At 49.5% G+C, this 17,500-nt stretch overlaps 1 protein-coding gene across 1 annotated transcript in view; it reads right to left on the reverse strand.

The window, feature by feature from the left end:
* The window catches only part of LOC143301596 (uncharacterized), a 50,154-nt gene that overhangs the window by 591 nt on the left and 32,063 nt on the right, over positions 1–17,500 (reverse strand). Inside the window, exons 5-12 of the mRNA XM_076615989.1 lie at positions 17,359–17,475; positions 14,946–15,148; positions 12,434–12,833; positions 11,824–11,949; positions 10,182–10,385; positions 8,893–9,317; positions 4,268–6,406; positions 883–964 (exon numbers count right to left, since the gene is read on the reverse strand). Of these exons, the coding sequence (XP_076472104.1) occupies positions 883–964; positions 4,268–6,406; positions 8,893–9,317; positions 10,182–10,385; positions 11,824–11,949; positions 12,434–12,833; positions 14,946–15,148; positions 17,359–17,475 (3,696 nt within the window). The remainder of the gene's footprint in view (positions 1–882; positions 965–4,267; positions 6,407–8,892; positions 9,318–10,181; positions 10,386–11,823; positions 11,950–12,433; positions 12,834–14,945; positions 15,149–17,358; positions 17,476–17,500) is intronic.

Here is a 17,500-nt window from a genome sequence, read left to right on the forward strand (position 1 = left end):
TGAAACGACACAAAATCAACAACAATAAACAACAAAGACGACGCACGTTCTATCTATTGTGAACAAACACACTTACCATTATAATTCGTTGTGAACAAACACACTTACCATCAGAATTCGCTGTGAGCAAATACACTGACTACCAGAATTCGCTGTGAGCAAATACACTTACCATTATAATTCGTTGTGAACAAACACACTTACCATCAGAATTCGATGTGAGCAAACACACTTACCACCAGAATTCGCTATGAGCAAACACACTTACCATCATAATTCACTGTGAACAAACACACTTACCACCAGAATTCGCTGTGAGCAAACACACTTACCATCATAATTCGCTGTGAACAAACAAACTTACCACCAGAATTCGCTGTGAGCAAATACACTGACTACCAGAATTCGTTGTGAGCAAACACACTTACCATCATAATTCGCTGTGAACAAAATCACTTACAATCATAATTCGTTGTGAACAAACACACTTATCACCACAATTCGTTGTGAACAAACACACTGACCATCATAGTTCGTTCTGAGCAAACATCAATTACCACCAGAATTCATTGTGAGCAAACACATCCACCATCATAATTCGTTTTGAGCAAACATCACTTACCATCAGAATTCGTTGCGAGCAAACACACCTACCAACAGAATTTGTTTTGAGCAAACATCACTTACCATCAGAATTCGTTGTGAGCAAACACACCCACCACCAGAATCTGTTTTGAGCAAACATCACTTACCATCAGAATTCGTTGTGAGCAAACACACCCACCACCAGAATTTGTTTTGAGCAAACATCACTCACCATCAGAATTCGTTGTGAGCAAACACACCCACCACCAGAATCTGTTTTGAGCAAACATCACTTACCATCAGAATTCGTTGCGAGCGTTGCAGGCTGGAATGCACTTCGTCTTGACTCAAGTATTCCTGGTCCACCTCGTCCGAAAGTCTGCCAGAAGGAACAGGGGCATTATGTATATGACAGTCAGCCGTGTTCGACTATGACCATCAGAACAGCAGAGGGGGTAACTTCTGTCCCGGCTATCTGGGCTACAATTTGATTATTGTGGAGAGTGTCTGGCCCAAGTTACATTCCCACTCTCTGGGCCAAGAAGGTTTTTAGACAGTCGACGTTGGGATGGTTCCCCAAAGGCCGACTAGCCCCCAAGGCTGCAGCACTAAGAGCCAGTGCAATTTTGCCTCCTAGTTTGAGAGTCATAGTCCTTCACAAAAGACTAAGCTGTAAATGATTTCCCTGTGCAATGGAGAAACCCTTGATAATACAGCTCTCACTTTGCTGTTGGCCTTTCTGTAAACATACTCAAATTAAAAAAAAACAACAAAAAAACTTTATTGTCTGCTTCAACCAAAACAGAAATTTTTTCTTTCGGTTCACTAAAAATGAGCCGAAAGAGAATTTTCTGTTTCGGTTGAAGCAGACAATAAAGTATTTTGATTTTAAATTTGAATTTGAATGTGTCAATCTGTGATGCCATTACATAATACAAAGTACACAACATTTATCTCCCACACACTAGAGACATTCATTTGTGGTGTGTTACGTCAACAATGTACCAAGAATCACAGTCATTCAGTAATATCAATATTTGTATTTGTATTTTGTATTTGTATTTCTTTTTATCACAACAGATTTCTCTGTGTGAAATTCGGGCTGCTCTCCCCGGGGAGAGCGCGTCGCTACACTACAGCGCCACCCATTTTTTTGTATTTTTTCCTGCATGCAGTTTCATTTGTTTTTCCTATCGAAGTGGATTTTTCTTCATAATTTTGCCAGGAACAACACTTTTGTTGCCGTGGGTTCTTTTACGTGCGCTAAGTGCATGCTGCACACGGGACCTCGGTTTATCGTCTCATCCGAATGACTAGCGTCCAGACCACCACTCCAGGTCTAGTGGATGGGGAGAAAATATCGGCGGCTGAGCCGTGATTCGAACCAGCGCGCTCAGATTCTCTCGCTTCCTAGGCTTCACTTTTCTTTGGGTTTATATATCATTAAAGACATAATACGCTTAAATATCAAGATGACGTGAAAACCTCACATGCAACACTCACAATCATACACATGCAATAACGACAGTAAGAGAAGAGGCATGACATATCATACTGAAATGGAATATATCTATGTATATATTTGATTAGCACCAAGCTGTTCAAAACAATGTATGAGTAAGTGTTGACTAATGCCTTTTATTTGTTGGGGGTGGGGGTGGGGGTGGGGGCGAGGTGGTTAATGTGATTTGATGTGTTGGCTGGAGGGAGGAGAGGGGAGGGAGGAGAGAACTTTTCTCGCCAAGTACGAGTCCACATTATATATATATATAATTTTTTTTTTCTTTCTTTCTTTCTTCCTTCCTTTTGTTCTTTCTGCGTGTCTTTTTCTTTCGTTCATTCTTTCCCCCTATCTCCCATTTCTGTCTTCAGCCATCTCTACCCACCTTCCTCTCTTCACACTTTCTCTTCTTCTTCTTCTGCGTTCACATGCTGTAGTTTCCACGTTCACTCGAATGTACGAACCGGGTTCAACATGTATGGCCGTTCTTTCCCCGCCATCTGGGCAGCCATACTCTGTTTTCTGGGGTGTGGGGGTGGGGGGGTGTTATGAGTATGTTCTTCGTTTCCGTAACCAACCGAACGCTAACAAGGATTGTGGGATCTTTAACGTGCATATTTGATCTTCTGCATGCGTATAAACACGAAGGGTGTTAAGGTATTTACAGGTCTGGACATCTGTCGACCTGGGGAGACAAAAACAACAACAAAAAACAAAACAAAGCAAACAAACAAACAACCCCCCCAAAAAAACAACAACACAAAAACAACCCAACAACGTCTCCACTCTTAATGACTAAACCTGCCGTCGTGAATCGACCAGGATTTGTACCTTGGACCCTCAGATTGAAAACCAACACTTTCTCTTTTTTCTTGGCGTTCCCTCTTTTCTTTCTTCGCACATATTTTTCTTCCCGTCTTTCTGTGTTTTTTTTTCCTTCTTCACATCACCTGAACTGTTTCTTCAGAGTGCGTACACCGCTACTACACGTGTGTGTGTGTGTGTGTGTGTGTGTGTGTGTGTGTGTGTGTGTGTGTGTGTGTGTGTGTGTGTGTGTGTCTTCACCATCTGATGTATTTTGAGTTGAATTCCATCAGAGATGTAGTACTTTGTCTGCAGTTGTTATGACAGGGACGGTTGGCCAAAGTCATTAGAATGGATCAGTGTCTGTGTAGATCTCTCTCTCCTCGCCCCAACACACTCTCTCTCTCTCTCGTCACACATTACACACTTGGCATACTACCCTCCCTCTAGGCAAACATTACACACTTGGCATACTCCCCCCTCTCTCTCGGCACACATTACACACTTGGCATACTCCTCTCTCTCTCTCTCTCTCTCGGCACACATTACACACTTGGCATACTCCTCTCTCTCTATCTCTCTCTCTCGGCACACATTACACACTTGGCATACTCCTCTCTCTCTATCTCTCTCTCTCGGCACACATTACACACTTGGCATACTCCTCTCTCTCTATCTCTCTAGGCACACACTTGGCATACTCCTCTATCTCTCTCTCTCGGCACACATTACACACTTGGCATACTCCCCTCTCTCTCGGCACACATTACACACTTGGCATACTCCCCCCTCTCTCTCTCTCTAGGCACACATTACACACTTGGCATACTCCCCCCCTCTCTCTCTCTAGGCACACATTACACACTTGGCATACTCCCCCCCTCTCTCTCTCTAGGCACACATTACACACTTGGCATACTCCCCCTCTCTCTCTCTCTAGGCACACATTACACACTTGGCATACTCCCCCCTCTCTCTCTCTCGGCACACATTACACACTTGGCATACTCCTCTCTCTCTCTCTAGGTACACATTACACACTTGGCATACTCCTCTCTCTCTCTAGGTACACATTACACACTTGGCATACTCCTCTCTCTCTCTCTAGGCACACATTACACACTTGGCATACTCCTCTCTCTCTCTATCTCTCTAGGCACACATTACACACTCAACACACTCCTTCACAAAGACACAGAGAAAGAAAAGACGGGGTGGGGTGGGGAGGGGGGAGAGAGTGGTGGGGAGAACGACACAGACAGAGAAGGACACAGACAGAGAAAGACACAGACAGAGAAAGACACAGACAGAGAAGGAAAGAGAAAGACGAGGCAGGAGAGGAAGACGGAGACAGAAAGCTGCCACTGTCCCAGTCACCTCTCCAAAGAACTCCTCCGTCCTCCCCCCAGCCTGCTGCCCTCGGACAACGAGTCCGACTCGGCCTCCCGCGGGCCATCCGAGCAGTACCCTTGGACCCTGCCTCCGTCCCTGACCCTCCCCTGACCTCCACGGAGGCCAGGGAGAAACGAGGTCAAGGGCGTGGAAAAATCCGCTGTCGCCCCCGTGTGTAGGTTGTACATGGAGTGGAAAGGCTTGAGGAACGAGGGGGCGAGAAACTCCTTGGACTTTCGCCGTTCTTTAACAGGGGAGGGGTAAGGGGAGGGGGAGGGGAAGGAGGAGGGTGGGTGACGTTCTATCACAATGCCCTGACGCCAGCGGTGAGGGTTCTTGCGCGGTTCTGGCAGGCACACGTTCGGGATCTGACGCTGGGCAGCTGAACGCCTCGCAGAATTTCCTGCGGTTGTCCCCGAAGAGGGAGCTGCTCTGCTGATCAGAGGCCTCCCAGAGAGAAAGGTGGGACGTTCCAGCGAGTCCAGGCCATCTTCGTGGGATCTCCACGACGTGATCATTTTGCTGGGAAGAGGTTGGCGGGGCTGCGAGAGGTGCAGAGCGTCCAGTCCCCCTTCGTAGGACCTTGTCAGTGGGTCGGCGGCTCTGCTCCTCCACGGTGCGTCCTGGTCAGGTCCCGAGAACTGTGTCAAATGATGGTGGTGGTGGTGGTGGTAAGGAGGAGGGGGCTGAGGAGGAGGACGTGAGGCGTGACTGAAGCTGACCACTCTTGGAACGCGCCCGGTCAGCGTGGACTCGGACCTGTTCCCGTGAACGTGGAGTCGGCTGGGGGAGTCTGTCTGCCTACGGTGTTGACGTTCGGGTTTGGGCGGCCTGAAAGCCAGGTTCCTGTCGGGGTCTTCTGGCCCGCTGTGCCGGTCAAGGTCGTCCAGGTCCATCAGCGAGCGAGCCAGGCGGTGACGCATCCTGGCGACGGCAGTGGCTGGTCTTTCCGGTGGCTGGTTGGGAAGGAGGAGGTCCGGTGACCGTCTCCATCTACCAGAGGTCGTTCCTTTGGCGTAGGGATCGTCACTGTGGGTGGCGGAGGGCAGCGCACTGTTCTGCCGTCCTATGTGCGGGGGCCTCACGTCCTCCTCACGGGCAATGGCGAAGCTCCGGTGACGTCGGACGTCAGCATCCTGAGGCAGGGTGATGTGCTGCCGGAAGTGATCAAAGCCCGCCATCCCCCTGACCACCCCCTCCTCCCCCCGCTGCTGTGGAGCGCTGACCGTGGGAGGATACCCAGGCCCGTCTCCTTGCCGCGCAGCTGGGTCCGGCATGGCGGACTGCGACAGGAGGTGCGACATGCACTGCACCTTGACGTCGCTGGGCAGGTTGCTGTCGGACACCGCCTTGATCCTGTCGATGATGCAGTCCCAGGGATCCTCCTCCGCCTCCACCACCTCGATGCCGGACTCCGACCCGGTCTGCACCTCCCCGGGGTACCGGAAAGCCAGGTCCTCGCTGTCAAAGCTGTCCTCCTCCGGGCTGTGTCTGGGCGAGCCGTTGCAAGCGGGCGGGGTGAAGGTCAGACGGATGAACCTTTCATCCTCCGCGACTCTCAGCACCTCCTGCTGCTGTCTGGAGGCTGCGCTCCTCCACCGCTGCTCCGAGCTCTCCGCGCCGTCCGTCGTCCTGGACTCCGGGCAGCAGCCGTCGTCGCTCCTGTAGCTGCCGTCCGAGTCCCGAGAGGCGGAGGTGATTCTGATGTCTACCCTGGGAGGCTTCTTGCGCCCAGCCACCTCTTCAGGTGTGTGTGCTGGAGACTGTGTGGTTGAACCGGCGCCAGTCATCACGTCGTTCACGCCCCCCGTGGCCGTAAGGGGGTGGTGGGGCTGGGCGGGGTGGTGGAGGGGGTCCGAGTCCCCGGCCCCCTCAGAGCTGGAGAAGCTGCCGGCGTTCCTCATGCCCGCGGCGAAGAGCCTGGCGGGTTTCGGGGGCGGCAATTCGGAACCCTGCCTCTGGGCTCCTTCGGTCCTGGGGTGCCCGTGTCTGGGACTCTTGGGCTGCGGGGTGCTACTGGTGCTGCTGGAGCTGCTCATCACCTCGGCCCTCCACCTGAAGACGGTGGTCAGCAGCTTGGCGGACACCCGTCGGCTGTACAGCAGTCTCTGCAGCAGCCTCAGTCTGGGGCAAACAGACAGACCCGTTTGTTAACAATGTGTCGGATGGGCCAACGCTCAGCTTGTATCACAGACTGACGTAAGTTTACAGCTGGGCCAACAGCAAAGTGACAGCTGTCTGATTAATGCTTTCTCCAATTTCAGCTTTATCAGACACGACTGACTATCGTAACATGCGTCACTGTAATACACTGTTATACAGAACCGTTTGTTTCGTGTCGGGTGTGTCACTGTAATGCGCTTTGACAGAGTTTGTTTGTCAATGTGTCTGATGGGTTAGTGTAAACTGCTCTGACAGAACCGTTTGTCAATGTGTGTGATGGGTTAGTGTAAACTGCTCTGACAGAACCGTTTGTCAATGTGTCTGATGGGTCAGTGTAAACTGCTCTGACAGAACCGTTTGTCAATGTGTGTGATGGGTCAGTGTAAACTGCTCTGACAGAACCGTTTGTCAATGTGTCTGATGGGTCAGTGTAAACTGCTCTGACAGAACCGTTTGTTGATGCGTCTGATGTTAAGCGCTTTGCCAGAACCGTTTAGTAATAATGATTAGCTGTAAAGCGCTTTGCCAGAACCGTTTAGTAATAATGATTAGCTGTAAAGCGCTTTGCCAGAACCGTTTAGTAATAATGATTTGCTGTAAAGCGCTTTGACAGAACCGTTTAGTAATAATGATTAGCTGTAAAGCGCTTTGCCAGAACCGTTTAGTAATAATGATTTGCTGTAAAGCGCTTTGCCAGAACCGTTTAGTAATGATGATTTGCTGTAAAGCGCTTTGACAGAACCGTTTGTTGATGCGTCGGATGTGCCATTATAAAGCGCATTGACAGAACCGTTTAACGATAATATATAATGGGTTATTGTACAGCGCTTTGACTGAACCGTTTGTTAATGTGTTGGATGTGCCACTATAAAGCTCTTTGACAGAACCGTTTAACGATAATATATAATGGGTTATTGTACAGCGCTTTGACTGAACCGTTTGTTAATGTGTTGGATGTGCCACTATAAAGCTCTTTGTCAGAACCGTTCAGTAATAATGTCTGATGGGTTACTGTGAAGCGCTTTGACAGAACCATTTGTTTTTTATGTGTCGGATGTGTTTTTTTGTACAGCGAGGTTTGAAAACCCTATAGAAATGTATACCGCCATGTAAGAAAGAACCTCGCCACTTCCCTCCGCCATCACACACACACTGACACAAACACACACACACTCTCTAACACACACACACACACACGTACACAAACACACTCTAACACACACACACACACACACACACTGTAACACACACGCACGCACACACACACATACACTGACACACAATCATCCATACATCATCCCGAAATACACAAAGGCCCCACATCCCGCGCCCTTCCCGCCTAGGCATCCCTCTGACCCCCCACCAGCACACACACACACACACACACACACACACACACTGACGCACAAACACACACATACATTGACACACACACACACACACTGACGCACAAACACACACATACATTGACACACGCACACACATACACACACTGACGCACAAACACACACACACACACTGACGCACAAACACACACATACATTGACACACGCACACACACAAACACACACACACACACACACACACTGACGCACAAACACACACATACATTGACACACACACACACACACACTGACGCACAAACACACACATACATTGACACACGCACACACACACACACTGACGCACAAACACACACACACACTGACGCACAAACACACACATACATTGACACACGCACACACACACACACACACACACTGACGCACAAACACACACATACATTGACACACACACACACACACACACACACACACACTGACGTACAAACACACACATACACTGACACACGCACACACTGACGCACAAACACACACACACACTGACGCACAAACACACACATACATTGACACACACACACACACACACTGACGCATAAACACACACATACACTGACGCACAAACACACACATACATTGACACACGCACACACACACACACTGACGCACAAACACACACACATACATTGACACACGCACACACACACTGACACACACACACACACACACTGACGCACGCACACACACTGACACATAGACAGAGGTACAAAGTGGCCGACATACATAGGTATGTGCAAGGATACATGCATACATACATAATTACATACATACAGACAGACAGACAGACAGACAGATTAACTGACTGATTGTTTGGACAGACAGACAGAAAAAAAAAAAAAAGGCAAACAGACAGATAATCAGACAGACAGGCAGAGAGATACATAGCTAGACAGAGGGGGACACACACACACACACACACACACACACACACACACACACACACACACACACACACACACAGACACAACCCACCCCCACCCCACACAACTACCACCCCCCCCCCACCCCCCCCCAGACATAACAACATCACCAACAAACTGAACCGACCTGAGGGCGAGGGAGCGGGCTTGAACCCTCAGCCCCTTCTCCACCTGCTGGGGGAGCTCGGTGTCCAGGCGGACCAGGTGCTCCTCGCGGGGAGGCGGGTGCTTGTGCAGGAAGCTCTGCACCGCCATCTGCCACTCCACGGGCATCTGCAGGATCTGCAGGGACCGGGACCTGGAGCTGGGGCCACCCCCCCCGCCGGCGGCAGTGGTGGTGGTGGTGGGTAAGGGAGACACAGCCTCCTCCTTGCCCCTCCTCGGCTCCTCATCCTTCTCTCCTTCCACGGCCAAGGCGCTTGTGCTGCTGCTGGTGATGGCGTTCGTCGTGGTGGTGGTGGTGGTGATAGCTGAGGCGGCGGAGGCCTCCGCTGCTCGGGCCTCTAGGCCTTCCGGCAGAAACTTGAGGACTTTGCGGTACCACGTCAGAGCCTGAGAGAACGAGGTGAAGGAGATGGGGTGTGTGATTTAGTGGTAGTAGTAGTAGTATTAGTAGTAGTGGGAGTAGTCGTAGTAGTAGCCATGGTACCATGTCAGAACCTGACATTCGAGATCAGGGAGATGAGGGTGGTTGAGGATTAGTAGTAGTAGTATCAGTAGTAGCATCAGTGGTGGTGGTGGTGGTGGTGGTAGTAGTAGTAGTAGTAGCAACGGTACCATGTCAGAGCCTGACATTCGAGATCAGGGAGATGGGGGTGGTTGAGTAGTAGTAGTATCAGTGGTGGTATTGGTAGTAGTAGTGGTGGAAGTAGTAGTAGTAGTAGTAGTAGTCATAGTAGTAGTAGTCGTGGGAAGAGGAGAAGCAACAGCAGCGGCAGCAGTAGTGGTGATATTGTTGGCACACACACACACACACACACACACACACACACACACACACACAGACCACATACCACACACATACACACACACACACACACACACACACACAGACCACACACATGAACACACACACACACACACACACACACACAGACCACACACATGAACACAAACACACACACACACACACACACACACACAGACCACACACATGAACACACACACACACACACACACACACACACACACACACACACACACACACAGACCACATACCACATGCACACACACGTACACACACACACACACACACACACACACACACCACACACATGAACACACACACACACACACACACACACACACACACAGAGGCCACACACCACACGCACATACACACACACAGAGGCCACACACCACACACACACACACACACACACACAACCTCCCCCCACCCCCACCCCCACCCCGAACCTTTTGGAAGAGCAGGTGGAAGATGTGCACGCTGACATAGACGTCCTGCAGGGATTGTAGCCGGTGGGTGAACGGCTGGAGTGCTACTGTCAGGCGGCCCAGGATGTCCGTGACGTCACAGGGCGCGTGCTGGCTCACGTGGCTCAGACGCTCGCGCAGCCTCTGAACGTCCTCCAGAATCTCTGTGGCCTGGCTGAGGAGCTCCTGTAGAATGATTATATATATATATATTTTTTTTGTATTTTGTATTTCTTTTTATCACAACAGATTTCTCTGTGTGAAATTCGGGCTGCTCTCCCCAGGAAGAGCGCGTCGCTATAGTACAGCGCCACCCAGCGTGTATTTTTATTTGTTTTTCCTATTGACGTGGATTTTTCTACAGAATTTTGCCAGGAACAACCCTTTTGTTGCCGTGGGTTCTTTTACGTGCGCTAAGTGCGTGCTGCACATGGGACCTCGGTTTATCGTCTCATCCGAATGACTAGCGTCCAGACCACCACTCAAGGTCTAGTGTGGAGGGGGCGAAAATATCGGCGGCTGAGCCGTGATTCGAACCAGCGCGCTCAGATTCTCTCGCTTCCTAGGCGGACGCGTTACCTCTAGGCCATCACTACACACACACACATATATATATATATATCTTCCACCCCTCACCCTACTGACGACAGCCTCAGCTTTTTACAGGTGCCAGCGTGGGAACAGGTCAACAAAGTGGAGGAGCCGAAAAGAAAACTGTTGTGGATATGTAACCTTGGGACGGTTTTTGTAGGACTGAACACGAGAAGCAACATCCATTGGTTTTCGTTGTGAACCCTGAACTCGTGGAATTACCAGTCCGGTTTGTCGTGTCGTGGTGGTGGTTATACATGATCACTGAGATACAGAGAGAGACAGAGAGAGAGAGAGAGACAGAGACAGATGTGCATGTAGACAATTGAAGGAATATTTAGAACACGATATATTTACCTAGTAGAAGACGTCATGTAAGGTCAGAAAGATGACGTAAAAATAACATTACGTCACCTATCATGAACGTAGTCTGTGACCAAGCTGCTGGGAAGCAGCGAAAATTCAGATTTAAAAAAAATATTTTTGTTGTTTAACAAAATTAGGTGTTGGTTCTCAACTTCGTTTTATTCATATATATATATATATATATATATATATATATATATAGAGAGAGAGAGAGAGAGAGAGAGAGAGAGAGAGAGATAGTATTGTATTGTAGTCAGTCGTGTCCGACAATGACCACCAGAACAGCAGAGGAGGCAACAGCATGCTGCCTCAGCTACTATCTGGACTAGAATTTGATTGTTGTGGAGAGTGTCTTGCCCTAGTATCCCCTCTCTCTCGGCCAAGAGGGCTTTAGGACAGTCGGCGTTGGGGGTGTTCCCAAAAGGCCAACTAGCCCCCCAAGGGTTCCATTAATTTTTTACCTTGCTCAATGACGTCTCCTTGTGAAACTAAGACTGAAACAGATTCACAGCAGGCGGGGAGGGGGGGGGGGGGGGGGGGGGGGGGGGGGGGGGGGGGGGGGGGGGGGGGGGGGGGGGGGGGGGGGGGGGGGGGGGGGGGGGGGGGGGGGGTCCATTAATTTTTACCTTACTCAATGACGTCTCCTTGTGAAACTAAAACATTTTACCTTGGAAGGTTCGTACAGGGTGGTGGTGAAGTGAGTCCTGTAGAGCTCGGCCTGGCTGAGGGTGTTGCCCACAGAGGGATGCTCTTGCAGCAGGGGCTCGTAGTGCGTCTTCATCCGCTTCTCGATCTGAGGGGTACGGGATCAAAGGGAGATAAAAAAAAAGAAAAGAAAAGAAAAGAAACTAAAAAAAGAGAGGGGCGGTAAATGGGATTTTTTGGGTTTCGGTTTGTTGTTGGATGATAGTGGTACTGTGTCTGTGTTTCCTGTATTATGTTACTAATGTATCTGTTCTGAGTTTTTTGGTCCCCCCCCCCCTCCACTTTCTCTCTCTTCCTCTCCTTGTGTGTGTGTGTGTGTGTGTGTGTGTGTGTGTGTGTGTGGTGTGTTCTTGCTCTCTCTCTCTCTCTCCCTCACACACCACTATCGTAAACACACACACACACACACACACACACACACACACACACGCAACAGCAACAACAACAACGACAAACTACAACGCCTCCAGCCTTTCTCCTCCCACCCCACCCCATCCCCTCCTCTCCCCTCACCCCCCCCCCCACCAACACCCTCTCCCCAACCACCCCCCAACCACCCCCCACCACCTCACCTCCGCCGCCCTCTCCCGGTGCCGCTGGATCTGCAGGTGCACGGTGAGGCCGTCCTCGGTGGAGCGCCACGTCTCCTCCAGGCCCGAAGCCGCCTCCGACAGCTCGCGGTACAGGGCGCGCAGGCGCTCCGCCGCCTCTTGCACGTGCAGCGCGTGCACGCGCCTGACCCAGTGCCACGTGGAGCTGCTGGTGCTGGTGGTGGTGGTGGTGGTGGTGGTGCTACTGCCTTGTTGCTGTTGCTCCGGCTGCTGTTGCTGGTGGTGCTGGTGGTGTTGGTGGTGATGGTGTTGGTGAAGGTGGTGCGGGTCGTCGTGGATGACTGGACCCGCCTCGGCGCCGTTGTCCAAGGTGAGGAGGGTCTGCTTGAGGAGGTCCAGAGTCTCCTGGAGACGTGCCTCACTGGAGTTTTTTTTTTGGGTGGGGAGGGAGTAAGAGAAAAATGATGATGATGATGATGACTACAACGGCAACAACGACAATAATGACAATAACAATGATGATGATAATGTGCGTGTGTACGTGTGTGTGTGTGTGTGTGTGTGTGTGTGTGTGTGTGTGTGTGTGTGTGTGTGACACTTCCATCAAACCAAGCAAGTTCAACCAAGTGAGAAACATGACAAGACAATACACCAACAAGAGAGGCAAGGCCTTCAAAACTCACTTGTGATAAATTGAGTCCTAGCATTAATTACAGAGTAATTTCCCTTTTTTACTATCTGCACCAAAACGTTTGCAAAATAAATAAAAATTCCATGCTGTACAAAAGAAGTTCCTGTTTGAACAAAAAATGATAATAATGACTCCTCTTGTTGTTGTGTCAGAATAAGAGGTCAAAGTGCCAAGTTTAGAGAATACAAAACATATAAATATAACAGTAAATGCAGTTTGCATATGATTAGGCTTCTTTTTTTAATTTTTTTTTGTGCCCATCCCAGAGGTGCAATATTGTTTTAAACATGATGACTGGAAAGAACTGAATTTTTCCTATTTTTATGCCAAATTTGGTGTCAACTGACAAAGTATTTGCAGAGAAAATGTCAATGTTAACGTTTACCACAGACACACACACACACACACACACACACACACACACAGACAACCGAACACCGGGTTAAAACATAGACTCACTTTGTTTACACAAGTGAGTCAACAATGATGATGATAATGTGTGTGTGTCACACTATCCATCAAACCAAGCAAGTTCAACCAAGTGAGAAACATGACAAGACAAAACACCAAAAACTACACGATAAGTACAATACAAAAACAAACAAACAAACAAACAAAACAAAACAAACACCAACCTCCAAACTATATTCATACATGTACACGTGCAAAAGAACAACAACATCTGGATGCACAATACCAATAACGATTACGATTAAGATGAAGACCAAAGGCACTTACTGAAATGTCGTCACACTAAAAGGATTAAAAAAAAAAAATTGTCACACTAAATCAGACAAAAGTAGTTAATGCAAATTATTCTGTTCGGCGGAAAGTGATGGAAGGAGTTGAGGAGGGTGGGTATGAAGTGGAAGAAGGAAGAGGGAAGGGGGGGAGAAGGAAGGGAGGGAAGGAAGGGAGGGAAGAGAAGGAAGGGGGAAGGGGAGGAGAAGGAAGGGGGAAGGGGAGGAGAAGGAAGGGGGGAAGGGAGGAGAAGGAAAGGGAGGAGAAGGAAGGAGGAAGGGGAGGAGGAGGAAGGGGAGGAGAAGGAAGGGGGGAGAAGGAAGGGGGATGGGGAGGAGAAGGAAAGGGGGAGAAGGAAGGAGGAAGGAGAGGAGAAGGAAGGGGGAAGGGGGAAGGGGAAGGGGAGTAGAAGGAAGGGGGAAGGGGAGGAGAAGGAATGGGGAAAGGGGAGAAGGAAGGGGGAAGGGGAGGAGAAGGAAGGGGGAAGGAGAGGAGAAGGAAGGAGGGAAGGGGAGGGGGAGGAGAAGGAAGGGGGAAGGGGAGGAGAAGAAAGGGGGGAAGAGAGAAGGAAGGGGGAAGGGGAGGGGAAGGGGAGGAGAAGGAAGGGGGAAGGGGAAGAGAAGGAATGGGGAAGGGGAGGAGAAGGAAAGGAGGGGGGAGGAGAAGGAAAGGAAGGGAAGAGAAGGAAGGGGGAAGGGGAGGAGAAGGAAGGGGGAAGGGGAGGAGAAGGAAGGGGAGGGAAGGAAAGGAAGGGAAGAGAAGGAAGGGGGAAGAGGAAGGGGAGTAGAAGGAAGGGGGGAAGGGAGGAGAAGGAAAGGAAGGGAAGAGAAGGAAGGGGGAAGGGGAGGGAAGGAAGGGGAGGAGAAAAAAGGAGGAAGGGGAGGAGAAGGAAGGGGAGGGAAGCAAGGGGGAAGGGGAGGAGAAAGAAAGGAAGGGGAGGAGAAGGAAGGGGGAAGGGGAGGAGAACGAGGCAAAAGAAGTGGACACACACACACACACACACACACACACACACGCCACAACACAACCACCCCCCCCCCCCTCCCCCCACCCAGGACACACACACACACACACACACACACACAGAACCGAACCGCCAACCTCATGGTGTGTTGGAAGGACTGTGTGAGGTCGGTGAGAAGCTGCTGAATGCCAGCCACTCCCATGGTGGTGGTGCTGGTGGAGGGGCTGGGGTTGGGGTGGGGGCTGCTGAGGTCGTAGTCCTGGAGAAGCTCCACCCGATCCCTGAGGTCAGGTACCCGCTTCCTCACCCTCTCCGCTTCCCGCAGACACGGTGCCACCGTCTGGTGATTCGATACAATGCAATACAATACAATACAATACAATATAAAAATACAATGCAATGCATTACAATACAATACCATATCACACAATGCAATACAATACCAGCCGCCGTGGCGAAGTGGTTAGCGTCGCGGACTGACGGCTGGGAGGACGCGGGTTCGAATCCCAGCGGAGGTGGGTTTTTCGGCCCGGAGCTGGCTCCTAGCCAGAGGTGAGTGTGCTATTGGCTTAAATGGGGAGACTGGGACCACACAGTCGTGTGTCATCCACTTCACAGATGCGTCTTCGGGTGTGTTGCTCTAATTTCCTGCAAGTGTCTGTATCTCTCGGGCCTGGTTGTCACCGGCATATCATAATGACAGGAAGCGTTGAGTACAGCCTTGTCACGTGGTCCCCAACCTAACAGACCTCCAAAGCAGCATCTTCATCGCCATCATCATCATCGTCATCCTCCTCCTCTTCCTTCATCATCAATATATCAAAAATATATGTGGCCTTTCATGCCCTGCTCTCATGGTGACCCGAGTTTCGTAGGTGGTGTCTCAAGTACGATGAATCAGAACAGGCCTGCATTACCGAACACCAGCGAAGTGACTCAGCAGCAGTGCAGGGTCTCCTCTGGTGTCTGGCCTCCTGGCGACCTAATATCAGCATTTCCCTGCGGACTGCCGACGCTGGGAGACTGCGACAGACGAGCCCGGGTGTGGCTGTGTTTGGTGAACTCGGTGTGAGCGGCGTGGGAGTAATGCCACTGAAACGGTGCAGATGACGGGACAGCAAAAAAAGAGAAAAAAAGCACACAACCACCCCCCAAAACAACAACAACAACAACCGCACACACACATACATACACGCACACACACACACACAACAACAACAACAACACAACAACAACAATACAACAACAATACATCTTTACTCATCCATTTGGAAATTAATTGTGCATCCACAGGCTCGTTGCACACCCTACACAGTATCTCATCCCACAGCCTGTGTGTATAGCAGTGTAGTGTAGTGTAGTGTAGTGTAGTGTAGTGTGGTGTAGTGTAGTGTAGTGTAGTGTAGTGTGGTGTAGTGTAGTGTAGTGTGGTGTGATGTAGTATAGTGTGGTGTGGTGTGGTGTGGTGTGGTGTGGCGTGGTGTGGCGTGGTGTGGTGTGGCGTGGTGTGGTGTGGGGAAGTGTAGTGTTGTGTGGTGTGGTGTAGTGGTGTGTAGAGCAGTGTAGTGTAGTGTAGCGCAGTGCAGTGTAGTGTAGTGTAGTGTAGTGTAGTGTAGCGTAGTGTAGTGTAGTGTATGTAGTGTAGTGTAGTGTAGTGCTAAGCGACCTTTTTTTTTTTGTCAGAGAGAGGGGGTAGGGGGAAGTGGTGTGTTTCACCAGTCAGTGAAGTGGTGTGTTTTCAAACTGTCCACCTTAGTACCTTTCTGGTCAATAAATAAGAAATGAATGTTGATACACGGGAAAAAAAAAAATCCAGCAAATAAAAGACTCCCCCCAAAACAAACTCAATAACATCACACACAAATCTATGCTTCATCAAAACAACAACTATAACAACAACAACAACAACAAAAAAAAAAATCAAAAATAAAAATAAAAGACTCCCTCCAAAAGCAAACTAAAAACCATAACAAGGAAATGTATACTTAAGCAAAACAGCAACAACAACAACAACAACAACCACCACCACCAAAAAACACAAAACAACAACAACAAAAACAAACACACACACACACACACAAAAAAAAACAACTACAACACACACACGTTATTTTCTGTGTTGAAGCCACGTAGAATAACCATGTACATTTTGTCATGTTTTGTCTAACTGTAATGAAATTAAAATGAAAACAGCAACAACAACAAAAGAAAAACAAAACAAAAGCAACAACAACAACAACAAGAGAGAGAGAGAGAGAGAGAGAGAGAGAGAGAGAGAAGCCAAACAACAATATTTCAAAACGAACATGAAATTAGCGATAAACAACCAACCAACCCCAACTGCTCACCTCTTTCAGTCTCATATCACAAAACGTGCATTCTATTTTTGGCTTATCTCTGACTGACGTGAAAACCAAAACGAATATCTATATTTCTAGACAAACAAACAAACAAACGAGCAAACAGAAAACTGCCAAACAAATCACCAACTCCCACAAACCGGCCACACTGCTCTCTGTCTCACATCACGTGACTGACTGACGTACATACCTCGTGGAATTTGACCCAAGACGCGTGGTCATAGGTCAAGGTCCCGCCGAACTCCGAGGTCAGGTGGCAAAGGTCAATGTGGTTGAAGAGCTCCTGATGGTTCTTCATCAGAACAACCTGGAAGGGATGGGTGTGGGGGTGG

This window comes from Babylonia areolata, chromosome 27, assembly GCF_041734735.1.
Source record: "Babylonia areolata isolate BAREFJ2019XMU chromosome 27, ASM4173473v1, whole genome shotgun sequence".
Lineage (NCBI taxonomy): Eukaryota > Metazoa > Mollusca > Gastropoda > Neogastropoda > Buccinidae > Babylonia > Babylonia areolata.